Here is an 18,928-nt window from a genome sequence, read left to right as displayed (position 1 = left end):
AAGAGGATGAAGATGATGAAGAAGAAGAGGATGAAGAAGAAGAAGAGGATGATGATGAAAAAGAAGAAGAGGATGATGATGAAAAAGAAGAAGAGGATGATGATGAAGAAGAAGAAGAAGAAGAAGAAGAAGGATGAAAAATGAGAGGAATTCCAGTATGGCAAAAAGTGTCCCTGCAGAGAGCTCCGCTATTTCTTTGACAGTTCCTTGACATTTACAGCGGTTGCAACATTGTATCTATTTGTTTCCGAATAAAAACATCTGTATCCTAAATGGATACAAATAGATACATTGTTGCAACCGCTGTAAATGTCAAGGAACTGTCAAAGAAATAGCGGAGCTCTCTGCAGAGACACTTTTTGCCGGCTGTAGACGGGATGAAAATCGTCCGATTTTTTTTTTACCATTGCTGGCAACGTCGGCCGCTTGAACAACCAATTTTTCATTTTTTAAAAGAAAAATCGGCCGTTTTTCTCCCCGTCTATGGTCTGCATAAGCATTAGTGTGCCTGGGGGAGGGGGGGGACCTTTGGCCTTTCCAAACACAGTAGATGCTCCAAGAATGTTTCCTTGAACTCTTGAAATGGTTAAAAAGGAAAGACACTCTAGATAGCCTGCACTGAGAATTGACTGTCATGATGACGTGTCAATGATTATTTGCTCTCATTTTTCAGGAGTGGTACTGCTTGCGGTTGAAGCTGGTAGAAATCCACCTTCACGTCCTCCACTCACCTTCACTCGTGGCCAGTGGATATTTTGTGGCTGCAGGCAAGAACTGGCATCGAGGACCTGCATAATGACCCTGGCATGCCAGAGGTGGTTTGGAAGCAGCACAGCAATTTGACCATCCCTTTCCTCTATGTTGGTTTTAGGGGTGCAGAATTGCTTCTCGTTGGTGAACGGACTGTCGCCGGATATCGGAGTCCCCATATTTTCAAGATATGTTTTAGCCATGTTGGCTTATTTTTATGTTATTTTCCAAGTGTGTCGCACCTAACCGCACAGTAGTGTGGTGCCATGCGTATTTGTGGCTGTGAATGGGGCTGTTTTTAATAGACGTGTGTAGGTGCAACAACGTTTTCATCATGGTACCTGCGCACATCTACATAGGGCATTTCATTTCTTTGCTGTGCTGGAAAATGTGTGTTCTTGCATGCGTTTCTGCACCACCAATGGTGTGAACAAGTCCTAAGGGCTGGTTCACACTATAGAAACAGTCTAGATGTGTTCCTGATGGGTTTTTTTCATGCCCTTTTGGCATGCATGTTTAGTGTGTTCCAGTACATTTTGAATGCGTTTTGGACATGTTTACATTGCATTTTTATATCCCTTCCACTTATTTTTTTCTATTTTCTTTGTATTCAATGTAGTTAGGGACATGTGCGTTTTAGTACATTCAAGGACGTTTCAATGTGTTCCAGTACAGTTCTGTGCAGAAACAATGCAGCGTGGTCAACTTTGTTTACAGCACCTGCAATGCACTGAAAATGCAAGCGCTGATGTGAACTATGACATTGACAACCATATAACCTTCTTTCTGTGCGTTTGTGATGCTGAAAAAGCAACTGAAACACATGTAGTGTGAACTGGCCCTAAAGTTTATTAGAGGTCAGGGAACGGGACTGACCAGGAATTGTGAATTCAATCAGACTAGTGGTGAGATACAATCAGCAATTGTATAATAATGTGAGATCTGAGCTGTAGCTGATAGAAAATGAGACACATTCACTTGATCAGTAAATAGATAGTTAAAGAGTGGGGCGGTGATCCATAGATTTGCATATGGGACAGGTGATGGCGGGGTGGGGGCGGGGGTCAAGTTGTATAAGGAGACAGATTTAAAAGAGAAAAATGTTACAATGAAATATACACGGCATGAAAATGGCACATTTCCTAATTGGCAGAAGAGTACATTCATCCACTTTCTAGTCATTAGGCAAAATCATAATTGTTTGATCAATATTCCTGGCACTGACACAACCCAGAAAATTGATCTCCATTTTTTTAGGATGTAGCCATGACCGGGATTAGAACCCATGACCCAAGTGCTGTAAGTTCTGAGCTCTAACCACTAAACCACTGTGGGAGACACAGTTTGAGCTATAATGTAGAATAGTTACATTGTTTGAAAATGATAGAGCGAGCGCTGGTCAAATTATATAGACTACTAAAATGGTATTACACAAGATAAATATAACCACGAACAGTAGTGCATGAACTCGTGAAAGGTCATCCACCCCTGTGACAGTGTACTACACTATTGAGCACCTTTCTGGCTCCTGTGGCTGAGCTAATTCCTCCCCAGGACCATTTGGGCACCCACCCTGATGGATGGATGGATGGATGGATGGATGGATGGAGCTGGATGACTAACCCATAACTGCCAGCATACCGCTGCACCCCAGATGTGTGGAGTGTATAACCCATACACATTAATACTTTTGTTCTGGTGAGTGTAGACCAGTCCCAAGGGTGGTTTACCTTTCACGAGTTCATGCACTACTGTCCGTCACGGAGAGACCACACGTGCCATTCATAGGCACTCTCTGAGTTGGTACTCTCACACGAAGGACATTCCATTATTCAGGAATGATTCTATGAACTTATTTTAGCACCATTTACAATATTACATCATTGTTGCAATTCTTTGCACTTTTTGGTTTTTACATGCGTTCATTATTGATCACATGCATTTATAGCGCTGCACTTGTCTTTACCATAGAATAGTTACGTGATTAAAGAGAATGAAGATATATAATTATATTGGGAAATTAGAAGTATATAAATTATTTGAGATATAAGTGTGTAAATGGTTAACATTTGAGTACAGAATGTATGACATTCATTAGTAAATGCATTAGTTTCCTGATCATTTTGGAGACACAGCAAGAAAATAAATAGAAGAAAATAGAAAATTCTAATACAGGTGTACAGGTGTATTTATAACATTCTAAGAATTCTTTTGCCATCATGAAAACGCCAATGTAATAAAGCCCGCGCTTGTGCGCCATCTAGCGAACATATCCGGTATTGCACCTAAAAATGTGCCAGTGATAGCAAAGTAGTCAATAGACGCTCGTCAATGAGCTTGCTAGACGCTGGTCAGACGACTGATTGATTGACCGGAGTCTGCCTGAATGGTCAGTCTCTGCTATTACACTCACATCTTAGTGAATCAGGGCCATACTGTCAGTTACTTTGTTTCTCATCTGTTCTTGAATTTTTTTTTGTATTATATCTTTATTAAATTTTAATACAAAATCCGCTTTCATCAAACATCATAAAACACAAATTCTGCATACATTTGTCTATTCCCTATCTCACTTTTAACCCCCTCCACCCATATACCCTTATCTTCTTAACCCTTTCATTTACTTCTTATTCTTCTAATATTCTTCTCTCCCCTCTTATCCTTTTCCTTCTTTCTTATCCTACTACATACTCTTATTTCTTTACCTTTTACTTTTCTTTATTCCTTACATTCCAACCACTTCTAAATATGTTTTTGATTTTTTTAAAGTCATACCATCCTCCCTAGGATTTTTTACATTTTCCAATTTTATCCTCATCCATGTGGTATAGTTCTTCCATCTTGTATATGTACTCAACTCTAGTTATCCAATCTTTTATTTTAGGGGGCTTTATTACTTGCCAGAATTTAGATATGAGACTTTTGGCCACTAATTATTAAATTAAATAGTATCACATTCTTGTATTGCTTCACAGAGGTCTCAGATTTGTGGAATAAACAGACCCATGGGTCTAGCAGTATACTAATCCTCAGTAACTCCTGTATATATTGAATTATCGCACACCAGTACTCCTGTATTTTAGGGAAATCCCAACCAATATGTGCCATTGATCCCTTGATCCCACACCCTCTCCAACACAAAGGTGAGACCTCTGGTCTTTGTTTGTGTGCTACATTGGGTGTAATATACCATCTTATCAGACATTTAAAATTCATTTCAACTATGCATTCAACTTCATATTCAGTGCCCCATGTGTTAATCTAAGCATTTTATTTTTTTGTTGCTCATTCGATTTTGTTCCAAGCTCCTTTCCCCACTTAACTAAGAACATTTGGGACCCCAATCTAGCTAATTCATTAAGGATTTTATAAATCCTAGATGTAGCATGTTTTTATATTATGTTTGAACTAAACATTTGCTCTAAAGGATACATATCTTCTTCTGTCCTTAGTGGCTGTGGGAGCCTTGCAACAAAATGTCTTAATTGATAGTACCACCATTTATCCAGTGTAGAAAATATTTCCTTCTTATTTTTTAAATTGTGTAAAGAACATAATACCCCCTTATCTACAATGTTTTTTAAATGTGCATTTCTATTCTTTATCCATTTTCCTGAAATATCATTCCCGGGTTGGAAAAAGTTTGTTCCCACCAACAGAATAGCTAGTGAATTATACTTCCAATCCATCTGCTGATGCATTACATCCCAAGTCCTCAATATATTCAATGTCAGAGTGCTTGTATCTTCATCCAGCGTACGAAACTTATGTGGTATCCAAATAATCCTATCTAATTATACCTTACTAAGTGTACTCTATATTTTTACCCAACTTTCCTCCGTGAATTATATATCCAAGCTGCTAATTGTGATATTAACACTGAGGTATAGTATCTCTTAAAATCGGCGTATTCAGTCCCCCTTTCATTTTATTATTACATAAAACTTCATATTTAACTCCTTGTTTTTTTATTAGCCCATAGATATGAGTATAATTTTTTTTAAGGATCCTGAAATAAGACCCTGGTAGGTATATTGGGAGCATGCTGAACTTATACAAGACTTTTGGTACTATGATCATCTTTATCATATTTATCTGGCCTATCCAGGACAGCATTCCTGTTGAAGTTCTCCTGAATTCATCCTTTATCCCATCTATTAGTGGGATATAAATTACGTGATATAAATTTTTTTTATGGACGGTGTTAATTTTATTCCCAAATACTTTAATTCTTTTTCCCTCTATGTGAAAGGGAATACTTTTAGAAGAATTTGTTTCTCTTCCTTTAGAACATTAATATTCAACATCTCAGATTTTGAGGGGTTAATTTTCAGGTTTGATAACTCTCTGTAGTCTTTTAATATTCTCATTAAATTTGGTAATGTTAATCTAGGGTCTGAAATGTAAAACAGCATATCATCTGTATATGCTGCAACTTTATGTTTAACATCTCCTATCCACATTTATTTAACATTTACGCTGTTTCTAACAGTTGTCAATAGTGGTTCCAAAGAGACCACAAACAACAGAGGAGAGAGTGGGCATCCCTGTCTTGTTCCATTATACATCCTAAAACACTTCGATAGTGATTCATTAACCTTCACCGCAGCTGATGGGCTTCTATATAACTCTTTAATCCACTGCATTATTCTGGGCCCAATTCCTAGCGCCTTCAACGTTTCTATCATAAATCCCCAATCCACTCTATCAAAGGTCTGTTCAGCATCGATTGATAAGATAACCCCCGGTACCTTTCCTCTTCTACTTTTTGTAGGATGAGCAATGATAATAATCCGTTGATCCTTCCTTCTCTGCTCGGAATGAATCCCACTTGGTCTAAGTGTATCCAGTTCGGCATCTACTCTTTTATCCTTGCCGCTAATACCTTCGCATATAATTTTGTATCGATGTTTAATAAAGATATAGGTCTATAACTGGTACACTGAGACCAGTCTTTCCCCTCTTTAGGTATTTAAGCGCTGAGCAAACTGTTGGCGCTATATAAATCCTGTATAATATTAATAATAACTGTAATATATGCCTGTAGCAGCTCCTCCCTCATCTCTGTTTCTTCTCCTAATGCATTCATACATGTGCACATTTTTGGGACATGTTTTTCTTTAAATTTCCTATAGTCCGTCTGGGGCGGGGCTCTTACCTGCAGCTGTACTCTTCAATGCTAAATTAACTTCATCTTGTGAAATTAAGCTTTCTAAAGCTAATAATCTAGCTTCATCCAGTCTAGGTAGGCTGGCCTCATTCAAGTATGTCTGCCTTTTTCCCTTTCTCTCTTCCTCAGATTCCTTCTGGCTCTTAGACTGTGCTCAGTATAAACCACTGTAACATTTCTGGAATGTATTACCGTTATCCGTGGTTGAACAAACCGTTTCTTCTTTTTCATCTTTAATTTTTTCAATATAATTCTTTGATTTTTTTTCCTTTAATTTTCTCATTAAATATTTCCCCGGTTTATTCCCCCACTTATATCTTTCCTTTGAGACCCTATTAAAAATCTTCCTTGTTTCTTGTTCCATGAGATCCTTTAGCTGTTTTCTTTTTAAAACTATCTCCAGTTGTTTATCTATATCTATTTTTTTTTTTTTGCGATTGTTCCATCTTATATAATTCTTCTATTAGTAACCTAATTTTCTTACCGGTTCTTTCTTTTTTTTTTGCCCCTATCAAACTCAGGATTCCCCTAATATAGGCCTTGTGTGCTTCCCATACTGTGGTAACAGAAGCCCACCCCAGTCTTGTTAAACCTAAAATATTGTTCAATTTCCTCCTTTTCATCTTATTTCCCTTTCTGGGTCTTGTAAAAGCATCTCATTTAATCGCCACACATTTATTTTGTTCTGCTCCCTTCCGAGCCGTAGTCTCATTGTGACAGGAGCATGGCCTGATACAGATATTACTTCTATGTTAACTTTCAGCAGAGACTCCAAAAGTCTATGTTCAATTAGTATATAATCCAGTCATGAATACATCCTATGTGCTGAGGAGAAGAAGGTATAGTCTCTTTCCCTTGGATGATTGACTCTCCATGCATCCATCAATTGACATTGATGCCAGTTTTTTTTAACATTGTTTAGACTCCTGCTTCCCTCTCTCCGTGCACACGATGACGCATCCATCTCCGGGTCCATGCAAAAATTAAACTTTCTTGCCACAATTAGACAACCCCTCTTAAATTTAGTAAGTTCTCTGAATATTCCTTCCAGGTATACCATTGGGTTTTTATTAGGGCAATAAATGTTTGCTAATGTACACTCCATACCCTGCAGATTCCCTCTCAGAAATAAATATCGACCCTCTGGGTCTGCCAGGCATTCCCCCATAGTGAATCTTATATTTTTTCCGAACCTAATTGCTACTCCCTTTGCCTGTCTTATTGGTGAATCTGCATAATACCAAGTTGGAATATATTTAGAGTATAGCTTAATATTTGTATCTTGGGAAAGTATGTGTTTCTTGAAGAAACACCACTTTAATAGAGTATTGATGTATTTCCCTTAGTATCTTATGCCTTTTTGTTGGAGTGTTCAATCCTTTTACATTATATATCATAAAATTGACCATATTAATTCCTCCCTCTATGTCTGTTCTCCTCTGTATTCCCTTTATAGGGTATACATATGCACAGTTTAGAGCAAGAATACTTTCCTCCTATATCCCCCCCCCCCTTTATTATTGGATTGAGCAATCTCCTCATAGTGTCCCATAGATCTTCTCCTTGAGACACTTCTGGCAAACCTCAAATCCTCAGATTATTCCTTCTATTTTCCTGATCCTCCAATTTATACAAGAGCATTCTTTGTTCTCTTCTAATTTGTTAATTACTTGGGCTTGTTTCTCTAATTTTCATTCTATTTCTTCCACTCATGATAGAACTTGCCCATTTCACTGACTAATACTGCCATTTCGCTTTTTATGGAGTTCTCTAATTTAGCAAACATTTCTGCAATTTCCATTTTTGTGGGCATTTGCAGCCTTCTTGCTCTTCTATATTTCTTTCCAAGTTTGTGTTTTCTTTAACTGGTTCACATCCAGTACCTCAAAAGACAGTCTCATTTGATCTCCATTGCGATTTGCTTCACCTTGTCTCTCAGGAATTTGGTCCTCTGGGCTTTTCTCATGCAAAGGCATATACTTCTTTATTGTGCTTGTATTTAAACTTAACTGGGGATTTTTTGCTCCTCCTCCTTTGACAGATCTACTCTTCATATTGTTTAAATTGTACAGTTACTTTTATAACTTCAGGCAGAATATTATTTCCAGTCTTCCCTTTCTATTACCAGAAATACTAATCCAGCTTAGAACCTTTTCCCTCCTGAATCCCTTTCCAGTTCCAATTCTCTTTATGAGAGTTATAATCCTCTGGTGTGCCCTTTCTCCTCTTCCTCTTACACATTCTGGGTGCCCCCTTCTATCTTCTTTTTTATCTTAGTTTGATACTTTTCCAATTTTCACAGTTCCTTCAAAATCTGAGACCTCTAAAAAGCTTCTATTATATCCACCTTTCTCCCAGCATCATCCAACAATGCTGGGGATTTACTGCCTCTAGCGGCAACTCACCCACTCCTGTGCTCTGCATCCTCCAGCTCGGCTTTAGATGCTGGCTGAATGTCTTCAGAGATCTCAGGGTGTCTCCTTTGATGTTCAGGGGCCACCCCACATGAAGACCGCCACTCCACTGCTCCTCATTCAGCTCCGGCGCTGGCTCTACCCAACTTTGTCCTCCGGTCTCCACCAGCAGTCTAATTGGGTCCCGGGATTCCCTGCCAGGGTCACATGATCGGTCTTGTGGGTCTTCCCGGCATCCTTCGCTCTTCCCCCGGGCTTCTCCCCACCTCCTGCCGCATGGTGATCCGCGGGCTCCTCTCAGCGATCAGGACCCCTGACTGCACTGGGCACACTAGACTTTCAAACTGGGCACATTCTGGAATAGGTAAGACAGGAGAGCTCAATTGTGTACCATTACTCGGAGGGCATTTGGAGCTCCTCTCTCATGCGGCCTCAGAGCGCTATGCTCATGACCCTCCCCCTCTGTGCAGCTACAGTCTCTTGAATTTCTTTAGATTGCAGCATGATGTGGTTTTTTTTTAGATCTTTTAGAGTGCGTCACTTTGCCAGACAGTTTCTATTTAAGTGATTTCTTGATTCAACGGGTCTGGCAGTAATTAGGCCTGGGTGTGGCAAGTGAAACCTTCTTCCTTAAATTAAATCATAATTTTAAAACTGCATTTTGTATTTACTCGGGTTATCTTTGTGTAATATTGAAATTTGTTTGATGATCTGAATCATTTAAGTGGGACAAAAATGCAAAAAAATCCCCAAAAACAGGAAGAGGGCAAATACTTTTTCACAGTAATGTAAAAGAACATTTTGCCACTTCCTGTCTTTGTGACTTGAGAAGTGATGATGACAGTAAAGAATTCACAGAGAGTTACATAGTCTGGCTGAAAAAAGACAAAAGTCCATCCAGTTTAACCATAAAAAAAAGTTATAAACCTATACCCACAGTTGATCCAGAGGAAAGCAAAAAAAAAACCCCAGCAAAGTATGATCCAATTTGCTCCTGCTGGGAAAAAAATCCTTCCTGATCCCCCGAGAGGCAATCGGATATTCCCTGGATCAACTTTACCTATAAATGTTAGTATACAGTTATATTCTGTGTATCTAAGAAAGAATCCAGGCCTTTTTTGAGCTGGCCAGAACCAACTCTTGAGGGAGTCTATTCCACATTTTCACAGCTCTCACTGTGAAGAAACCTTTCCGTGTTTGGAGATTAAATTTCTTTTCCTCCACATGTAAAGAGTGCCCCCTTGTCCTCTGTGATGGCCTCAGGGTGAATAGCTCTACACCGAGTTCACTATATGAACCACTGATGTACAGTATTTATACATGTTGATCATATCCCCCTTAATCTCCTCTTCTCTAGAGAAAATAAATTCAGTTCCTTTAATCTTTCCTCATAGCTGATCTCCTCCATTCCTCGTATCAGTTTGTTTGCCCTTCTCTGTACTTTCTTCAGTTCTCCAATGTTCTTTTTGTGAATTGGTGCCCAAAACTGAACTGCATATTCCAGATGAAGTATTACCAATGATTTGTACAGGGGTAATATGATATTTCTCTCTCTGGAGTCTATACCTCTTTTAATACAAGAGAGGATTTTGCTCGCTTTAATTTCAATAGTTTTTATTGAAAGATTTTCAAGAACAGAACAAAGTAAAAATATTTGGTTCAATAGAAAATATAATCATACAATATAGTATTAAGCATTTACCCCACCAATTGGCTGGGATTAATATTGGGATTTAAGGCATTAACATCAGAGGTAGTCTTGCATATATGTTGAACCTTGGTGAGGTGTATGAAGTGGTGAGGGGGTATTGAACAAAGGGGGATAGGGTGGAGGGTAGGGAGAGTGGGGGGGGGGGGGTAAATGTAACGGGGTGGATAAGGAGTCCCAGTCTAAAGTTGACAAGTAACTCATTTGTGTGTAGAGTATCATAATTATACTGAGCAGTTAGGATTTTGTAACCAGCGAGTCCATTGGGATTTGAATTTGTGTTGAGTGGAGTTGTTAAAGGCAGATCTTTTTTCCATTTCGCATTGGAAATTAAGATCTGTGATTAGTGAGAAGGAGCAGTGGTGGTGTTCCATAACTAGTGGTGGGCTATATTGATTTTGGCAGCGAAAAGTGTGTGGACAATGATCGTATGGGAATTATAGGGGAATTTGAAGGGTTTGGGGTTATCGGTTTTTTGGATATTTGAGAGATCAATTGGAAGACACTGTTCCAAAAGGATTTGATTGATTTACAGGACCATAGTATGTGTAGTGTTGAGCCTATGTCTCCACATTGTCGCCAGCAGGAGGAGGAGTGTTTTGGGTAGTAAATGGCTAGTTTAACAGGGGTTAGGTACCATTGGTGAAGGATTTTTAAGTATGATTCCCAGTGCGAACTGCATCGGGAGGATTTTAGTAGTAGTGTTAACTGCTTTTCCCCATGTTTGTGTCATAATTGTTTCTGAAAGGGTTTTTTCCCAGTTGGATAGGGATGTAGATTTTGAAGTGAATTGTAGGTTCGTTATGTACGTGTAGACAGTGGAAATGCCTTTACCTGGGTATTGTGGTTTGGTAAAGAAATAATAGGCAGTATTTGGAATCTTTGTAGTATGAGGTATATTTTTTGTTTGCATGCAGTGGACGATTCTTAAGTAAGTGAAGTATTCAGTGGCAGGGAGATTGAATTTGGTTTGGAGATTCTGAAATGAGTGTAGGGTGTGGTCTATATAGAGGTCTGTTATATTATGCATGTTTAGTTTTTCCCATTGGGATAGTTACAAAGAGGGTGTAATGGAATGTAGTATGTCAATTGGGGTAAAAATTTGTTTGGGATCCGTGTATTCAGTGGTCCGAAGATTGTACCAGGCTTGGAGAGCGGCTTGGATACATGGGTGCTTTAGCTGGTAGTTTGTTTCTGATGTTGATGGAATTAGGAGTAAGTTTTGGGGTTTAAGTGGAAGAAAGGGCAAGGTTTCCATTGTAGACCAGATTTTTTTCTGTGGTTGGGTTCCACCAAAAACATATTTGTTCAAGAAGAGTAGCATTATAGTAGGATTTTAGATGTGGGAGGCCTGCACCTCCTTTGGAAATTGGGCGTATTAGGAGATTGGTGGTACATCTAGGTTTTTTAGCGTTCCATAAGAATCTGGTGAGAATTGATTGTAGTTTGTAGAAAAAGGTGTTAAGGATTGGTATGGGAAGTGGGCAAAAAATATATAGAATTTTGGGTAGGATGTACATTTTCAATGTCGCAACTCGGCCCTATTTGGAGAGTTCTGAGTTGCGAAGGGTGGCAGTTTCTTGGGGGATAGTTTTGAGTAGTATTTTGTGATTCAAGGTGTATAATTGGTCTGTTGTTGCGGTGAGTCTGATTCCTAAATAGGGAATATTGTTTTTTTCCCAGGAGAAGGGGAATTGTTTGGCAAGTAATATCTGGGTTTGGTGTGGTGTATGGAAATTTAGGATTGAAGATTTGGGTTTGTTAAGTTTATAATATGAAAACGACGAGTACTGTTGGAGGTGAGTGCGTATTGTTGTGAGGGATCTGGTTGGGTTGGTAATCATCAATGTGATATCGTCTGCAAATACACTAATTTTGTGTTTTGTGTTAAGGTATTTGATGCCAGTGAACGCCGGGTCGTCTCTAAGTTTAGAAGTCAAGGGTTCAATGAGCAATGCAAATATTATAGGAGATAGTGGGCAGCCCTGTCTATTAACATTGGTGATATTGAAAGGGTTTGATAATGTTCTGTCTGTTAGTACCCTGGCTGAGGGGTGGGAGTATAATGATAGGATGGCTGTTAGCATCCATCCTGTAATACCAAATTTCTGTAGGGTCAGTCGCATAAATAGTCAATGTATTCTGTCAAATGCTTTTACTGCGTCTAAGGATACGAGTAATGAGGGTTGTTTGATATGTTCTAAGTGGTGAAGAAGAGATATAAGTCTTCTGGAGGCATTGGGTGCTTGGTGGCCAGGTATGAATCCTACTTGGTCTGGGTGTATTAAGGTAGGAAGATAGGGGAGTAGTCTGCGAGCTATAATTTTTGCATAGAGTTTTATATCTGTATTAAGTTGGGAAATTGGTCTGTAATTTTGGACAAGTTGTGGGTCTTTGCCAGGTTTTGGTATAGTCATTATTATGGACTGTAGCATGTCTTTAGGGAATATACCGGTGGTGGCGGCATGGTTAAAGAGTTTGGTCAGGTAGGGCGAAAGGTCAAGGGCAAATTGTTTGTAATATTAGTTTGTATATCCATCGTTTCCTGGAGATTTGTTAAGAGGGAAGTTTTGATGGTTATTTCTATTTCTTTGGGTGATATCGGAGTAGGTATAGTGTCAAGTTGAGATGGGGAGAGTTGGGGAAGTTTAGTTGTGTGTAGAAATTGTTGTATGGATGTTAGTGTTGGTTGTATAGTGTCAGGACCGTTTTAAGATTGTATAAATGTTGATAATAATTTGCAAAAGCATTAGCTATTTCTTGTGGGTTTGTGGTTAAGGTATGTATGGTTGGGTGTTGATCTGAGGATATTTTAGATTTTAGGCATCGTTGTTTGATCATATTGGTTAATAGAGAATTGGCTTTGTTGCTCAGGGAGTAAAATGTAGTTTTAGTTTTTTGGAGGTTAAGGTCGTATTTATAAAGCAGGAGGGTTCTAAGTTTGTTTCTGTCTGTGGTGAGGGAAACAGAGATTGAGGGGTTTGGGGATTTTTTGTTTAGTTCTTCTTTTGTTTTAATTGAGATGAGGAGTTCATCAGTTTGTTGGTTTCTTTGTTTGGTAATGCGGGAGTTCAGTTGTATAAGAATACCTCTCATGTATGCCTTGTAAGTGGACCATAATATAGGTATAGAGATATCAGGTGTATCATTAAGGTCAAAAAACATGTTGTGTGCATCCAGTATGTGTTTCTTGAAGTCTGGATTCTTCAGTAGTGTCAGATTCAATCTCCATATTCGAGGGAACGAAGAGTGTTGATTGTGGTCAAGGGCAATGGTGATTGGAGCGTGGTCTGACCATGTTATGGTGCCGATCTTTGAAGGAGTGATGTGTTGTAGAGTCCATTTGTCTGTGATGAATAAGTCAATTCTGGAGAAGGATAGATGGGATGGGGAGTAATAAGTGTAATCTTTTTCTGTGCTATGTTGGCATCGCCAGATATTGTAGAGATTGTTGTTATGCAAAAATTGGTTGAAATTGTGCTTGGGGGGAGCGTTTTTTAGAGGAAGAGTCCACAAGTGGATTGCCTATGATGTTGAAGTCTCCGCCAATGAGAAGTCTGCCTTGTTTTTGCGAGGTGATGGTTGAGTTGAGTTTGTTGTACAATTGGAGTTGGTTGGTATTTGGACCGTAGACGTTGATTAGGGTGTATAGGATTTTGTTGATTTTGCATTCCAGAATATGATAGCGGCCTTGGGGGTCTGCTGTTTCTGAAATGTATTGGAATTGAAGGAATATATATATTGAAGAAAATTGGTGTATATTGAATTTAGGGATTTTAGTAGAGGCAAAATGTGTTTCCTGCAGGAATAGGATGTCAGCTTTTAGGAAACAGGCTTCTTTCAGAAGTAAGGATGTCTAATAAGTGGAGTTAAGGTCATGGACGTTTAAGGATGATATGTTAATCATTTTGTTGAGTGTTAACGGTTTGTATGAGGTAGAGGAGTTGTTTCTTAGGTTGTTGAGTAAAGTAGGTTTTCTTTTGTCGTAGGTGGTGGTCTTCCAGAGGTGTGATGTTGTGGGTTTGGTTTGGTCCCTGGATTGGGGAATGTTTTCCATCATGTGGTGGAGGTCTTTGTAAGGAGAGAGATTGACTTGACTGACTGGTGATGCGAGGAGGAGAGAGGGGGAAAAAACACAAGCAACATGTGTAGCACAGTTTGCTACTGCATAACGGGGGGGGTTTGAACAAGCATGACTCGCAAAGGATGTCATGCTGGAAGAAAACTTGGAGTCTGGAAATGTTCAGATAGGGGCCATCTGCCAGCTGTTAGCGGTTTGTGAAGCAATGCCCAACTTGTTGGGTATTTAACAGTGTAAGAAGATGTTGGATCATGACCATTCTGCATCCATTTGCTGAGGGCGATTAGGGGCGGATTGGTGGGAGTCTACTGGTATGATGCTCCATGTTTTCAGGAGATCGATGCCTGCTTCCAGAGTTTTGATCGTGTAAATCCTTCCTTGGTGTTTGACGGTAAGCTTTGTGGAGAAAGCCCACTGGTAGCCGATTCCGTGATTCTGCAGTGCCTTTGTTATGGTGACTATCATTATTTTTTCTTTCACGTGGTAAAGATGTATGTGAGCCAATGTATCCCTGGGTATTGCGGCCGGTAGGAATGACGGTTTGGGTATTCTGTGTGCGCGGTCTATGGCGAGTTCTACATCTGTGAGAGAAGGGATGAGGTGCTTCATGTATTGTTGGATATAGGGAACCATGGCATCATTAGTGATGGATTCAGGTATACTGCGGAAATTAATGTTGTTGCGCCTGGAGCGGTCCTCTAGGTCTGTCAGTTTAAGATTTATTTGTTCAATATCAGCCTCATGGTCTGCATGTGCATCTATTAGATCATTGTGTGCCGTGCACATTTCTCCCATTTTGTTTTCAATATGGCGGATCGGATACGGTGTTCCTGTTTTTTTACCGGGTTTGAGATTTGGGACAGTGTTGTTGTCAGATCATTATGCAATGTTTGTCACAGAGAAAGAAGCATGTTTTTCGTGGAGATTTCAGTGATCGGTTGGTCAGAGGCAGGAAAGGATTCAATTAAAGATTGACAAGTGTTTTCAGAGATTGTAGCTGGAAAAGAATGTTGTCTGTCAGGAATGGTGTCTGTGTCCAGTCTGGGCCTGGATTTAGCAGGTCTATTGGTAGAAGGGGACAGGGGAGGAGAGGACTCACCCGGGTCTCCTGGGTACAGTGGTGCCTTGAGCCTGGGATCCAGATGCTGTGCTGAGCTGTTCCCTTCATGCATTATGAGGTTGCTTGTCATGCAGCCGGCGCCATCGTAGCTGCAGGGATTGATAGCAGGGAAGAAGCTGGTAAGCTTCCCTGGCTGTCCCGGAGCGTTGCGGCAGTGGGTCATCCTGTATAGAGGGTTCCGTGACCCTTATTTATATGTTGGAGCCAGTTATGACAGCTGGGGTAGGTGTGAGCCACGTCCGTGCTGACGGGTGGACGGAGCTCTTCTTAGTGAGCGTCCATCCCAGAGCCGGCCGCGCATGCGCCCCCGATTTTGCTTGATTTATAAACCACAGCTTGGTATTGCATGCCATTATTAAGCTTACGATCTACCAGAACTCCCAGATTCTTCTCCACCATTGATTCCCCCAGTTGTACCCCCCAAGTGCATAACCTTACATTTATCAACATTAAACCTCATTTGCCACATAGTTGCCCAATTAAACAGTGCATTGAGGTCGGCTTGTAAGTTAAAGACATCCTGTAAGGACTTTTTTCCATTGCACAGCTTGGTGTCATCTGCCAAGACTTTTAATTCCAGACCCTATATTGTTTATAAATATATAAGTAAGGGTCCCAACGCTGAACCTTGGGGTACACCACTGACAACCATAGACCATTCAGAGTATGAATCATTAACCACTACTTTTTGAATACGATCTTTTAGCTAGTTTTCTATCTACTTACATACGGATATTTCCAAGCCCGTAAACTTTACCTTACACATTAGCCGTGTGTGGGGAACTGTGTCAAACGCTTTTGCAAAATCTAAGTATACCACGTCCCCTGCCACCCTTCTGTCCAAGGTTTTGCTCACCTCCCCATAAAAAGATTTGTTTGACAACTTCTCTCTTTCATGAATCCATGCTATCTGTTGCTTAAAATATTTTTTTTTCCAGCAAGAACTCATCTATTTTGTATTTTATTAAACTCTCCAGTATCTTCCCAACTATAGAAGTTAAACTAACAGGTCTATAATTACTTGGTAAAGATTTTGACCCCTTTTTAAATATTGGCACCACATTGGTCTTACGCCAATCCAATGGTACTATGCCAGTCATTAAAGAGTCCCTAAAAATTAGAAACAATGAAATGACAGAGCTCAATTCTTTAAGGACCCGTGGGTGTATGATCCATGGGTGGAGCTGTTGCTCCATTGCTGCATACATGTGGCACACTGTGCACTGCACAAAACCTTCAACCCCGCTAGCACTCATATCCCAGTTACAAAATTTAACAGGAAATATCAGTTGTCACCAGGGGCGGACTGACAACTCATGGGGCCCCTGGTCAATAGGGGATCATGGGGCCCCTGTATCCTTGCCCAAACTCAAAAAAGCCTATGAAAAAGGTACCAGGGGCATCTCACGGGGCCCCCTGCTGACCCTGGGCCCTCGGGCAGTGCCCAAATTTCTAAATGGTCAGTCCGCCCCTGGTTGTCACTTACAGGTTAGTAGAGTCCTGTTATAATCTGCTGTTTTCAACTCCGGTTTTTTAACTCCTCTTATCAAAATGTCCACTTAGTCAAAGGTCTGGCAAGCAAAATACAGGCAAGCTCAGAGTGATCTCTACAGCAAGTTATATAGGACCTGTATCACCTGTGACCAATTAACCCCTCCCCTTAATTAGCAGACTGAAGGAAGACAAAGAAAGGAAGAAAAAAAATGCTATTTAAAAAGTGACAGAAAAGGAATTTAAAAAAGAAAAAGCTTTTAGCAAGACCCAAGGAAGAAAATAGAACACTTACAAGTACCAGCAATCACCAGCAGTCAAAAGTAAAACTTTTTCAAATGTGCCACTCTTTTTAGCTATCAGCCAGCAAAAAAAAATGCCAGATATAACACTTTCCCAGCTTAAAAAAAATGTTTTTTTACTTCCCGTTACCCTTACAGAGAGATTTTTCTTACTTCCTGCTTACTGGCAATGCAGGAGGTGAGGAGAAACCTCCCTAGCAGCTAAAAAAGAGCAATGAAAACCTGACACTTCTTTACTCTGTTCAAAACTAAAATAAATAATTAAAGTGGTTGTAAAGGCTCAAGGTTTTTTCCCTTGATACATTCTATGCATGAAAGTAAAAAACCTTCTGTGTGTAGCAGTGCCCCCAGCCCCCTCAATACTTACCTGAGCCTCAATGTGATCCAGCGATGTGCACAGCATCATCTGCTTTTTCGGGTCTGTCTCCTCATTGGCTGAGATAGCAAGCAGGAGCCATTGGCTCCCACTGCTGTCAATCACAGCCAGTCAACCATTGAGAAAAGAGAGGGGGTGGGGCCAAGCCATGGCTCAGTGTGTGAATGAACATAGCAAGCTGCTTGCTGTGGGGGCACCTGACAGGAGGGAGGGGCCAGGAGAGCCTGCAGGGGACCCGAGAAGAGAAGGATCCAGGCTGCTCTGTGCAAAACCTCTGCAGACAGTAGGTAATTATATACACATTTGTTATTTTCCAAAACCAAAAATTTACATTTAGAACCGCTTTAATATTTATCATGAATTCTACATTGAATCACTCCAGATGAAATTTTTTATGTACTATCTCCATGTAACTGTTATACTCTATTCTTCAAATTCTATGGATTCCAATCCTGTGTTTCTCTGATTTTAGGAAAGTAAGGATTTCATTTACCAGTTTTCTGAAGATGTTAGAAAACAAACATTGGGAGCACTTACACCAAGATATGATTTTATGAAATACTTAAGGTATATATAACAACTACTTATTTTTTAGAGTGTTTACTCTAAAACTAAGGTTTAGCTTTTATGACTATATAAACACTAATCTCTGTGCCTCTTGTACAGTGATATAAATGTATGTGACTTTCCTCCTAAACATACAGGAATGCAGAATGTGTGTTAATTATTTATTGCATGCTGAATAATTAAATATGAGTAATGTTTATTATTTCTTTGCCACAGGGAAGGCATAGAAACTATTCTCCCTGCTAATGCTCATGATGCAGCTCAGAACCGTCTCTACATATCAGTCACTAACACCAAAAGCTGGGAAAATTGCCTGTTTTCTAGTTTTGCCTCTAGAGAAGAGCTTGTTAAGGTAAAAATTGTGCTGTCATTGACTGCAGCAAATGCAGACATATTGTGGTGCTCCTTTTTGACTCTTCATACTGTGAACATTTTATTGTCTTGATTGTGCATGCCATCCTGATCAATGCCTTCTCCCTCCAGTATGTTTACATATGGAAACATTTCTGGGAAAACGGGCCCAATTGTATCAGTGGTGTGTTCAGATCAATCTGCACATGGTTTCCTATTTTATGCTTCCAGACATACTGCATCTTCATATTAGTGGAAAGTGTAACCACTGCAATGATCCAATAGTTAAAACTTCCCTGCTCCTTATGGTTTTTTTGTCTGTTTTTTTTTCAGCTCCCTTGAACCCAACGTTTTAGCCCTCTGGTCCCCAATAGAACGTATTAGTTACCTACCTAGGTAGTTACCTACCTAGGTATTTACTCAGGCCAGTAAAGGAATAATCTTTATTAGAGTGTCAGTTAAATAGTTTGTTTTTTATGCTTACCATCTCTGTGCTATTAATTCTCTTTTCTCTTATTAGGTTGGTCTTAGATGGGTATTTTTTTTTCAACCAGAACAAAACAAAACTAAAAATATTAACTAACATAATCCTCTGTCC

General features: G+C 39.8%; 1 protein-coding gene across 8 annotated transcripts in view; it reads left to right on the top strand.

Moving 5' to 3' along the window:
* The window catches only part of PNPLA4 (patatin like domain 4, phospholipase and triacylglycerol lipase), a 142,638-nt gene that overhangs the window by 31,777 nt on the left and 91,933 nt on the right, over positions 1-18,928 (top strand). For all 8 annotated transcript variants that reach the window (XR_016313166.1, XR_016313165.1, XR_016313164.1 and 5 more), the window contains exons 4-5: positions 17,885-17,979; positions 18,196-18,331. Coding sequence is in view for 5 of the 8 variants with exons in the window: in XM_089680280.1 (XP_089536406.1) it covers positions 17,885-17,979; positions 18,196-18,331 (231 nt within the window). In the remaining 3 variants the exon portion in view is untranslated. The remainder of the gene's footprint in view (positions 1-17,884; positions 17,980-18,195; positions 18,332-18,928) is intronic.

This window comes from Staurois parvus, unplaced genomic scaffold, assembly GCF_062004578.1.
Source record: "Staurois parvus isolate SC_StPar_1 unplaced genomic scaffold, SC_StPar_1.0 ptg000238l, whole genome shotgun sequence".
NCBI classification, from domain to species: domain Eukaryota; kingdom Metazoa; phylum Chordata; class Amphibia; order Anura; family Ranidae; genus Staurois; species Staurois parvus.
The sequence above is the reverse complement of the archived record's forward strand: the minus strand, read 5'-3'. Positions and strand labels throughout refer to the sequence as shown.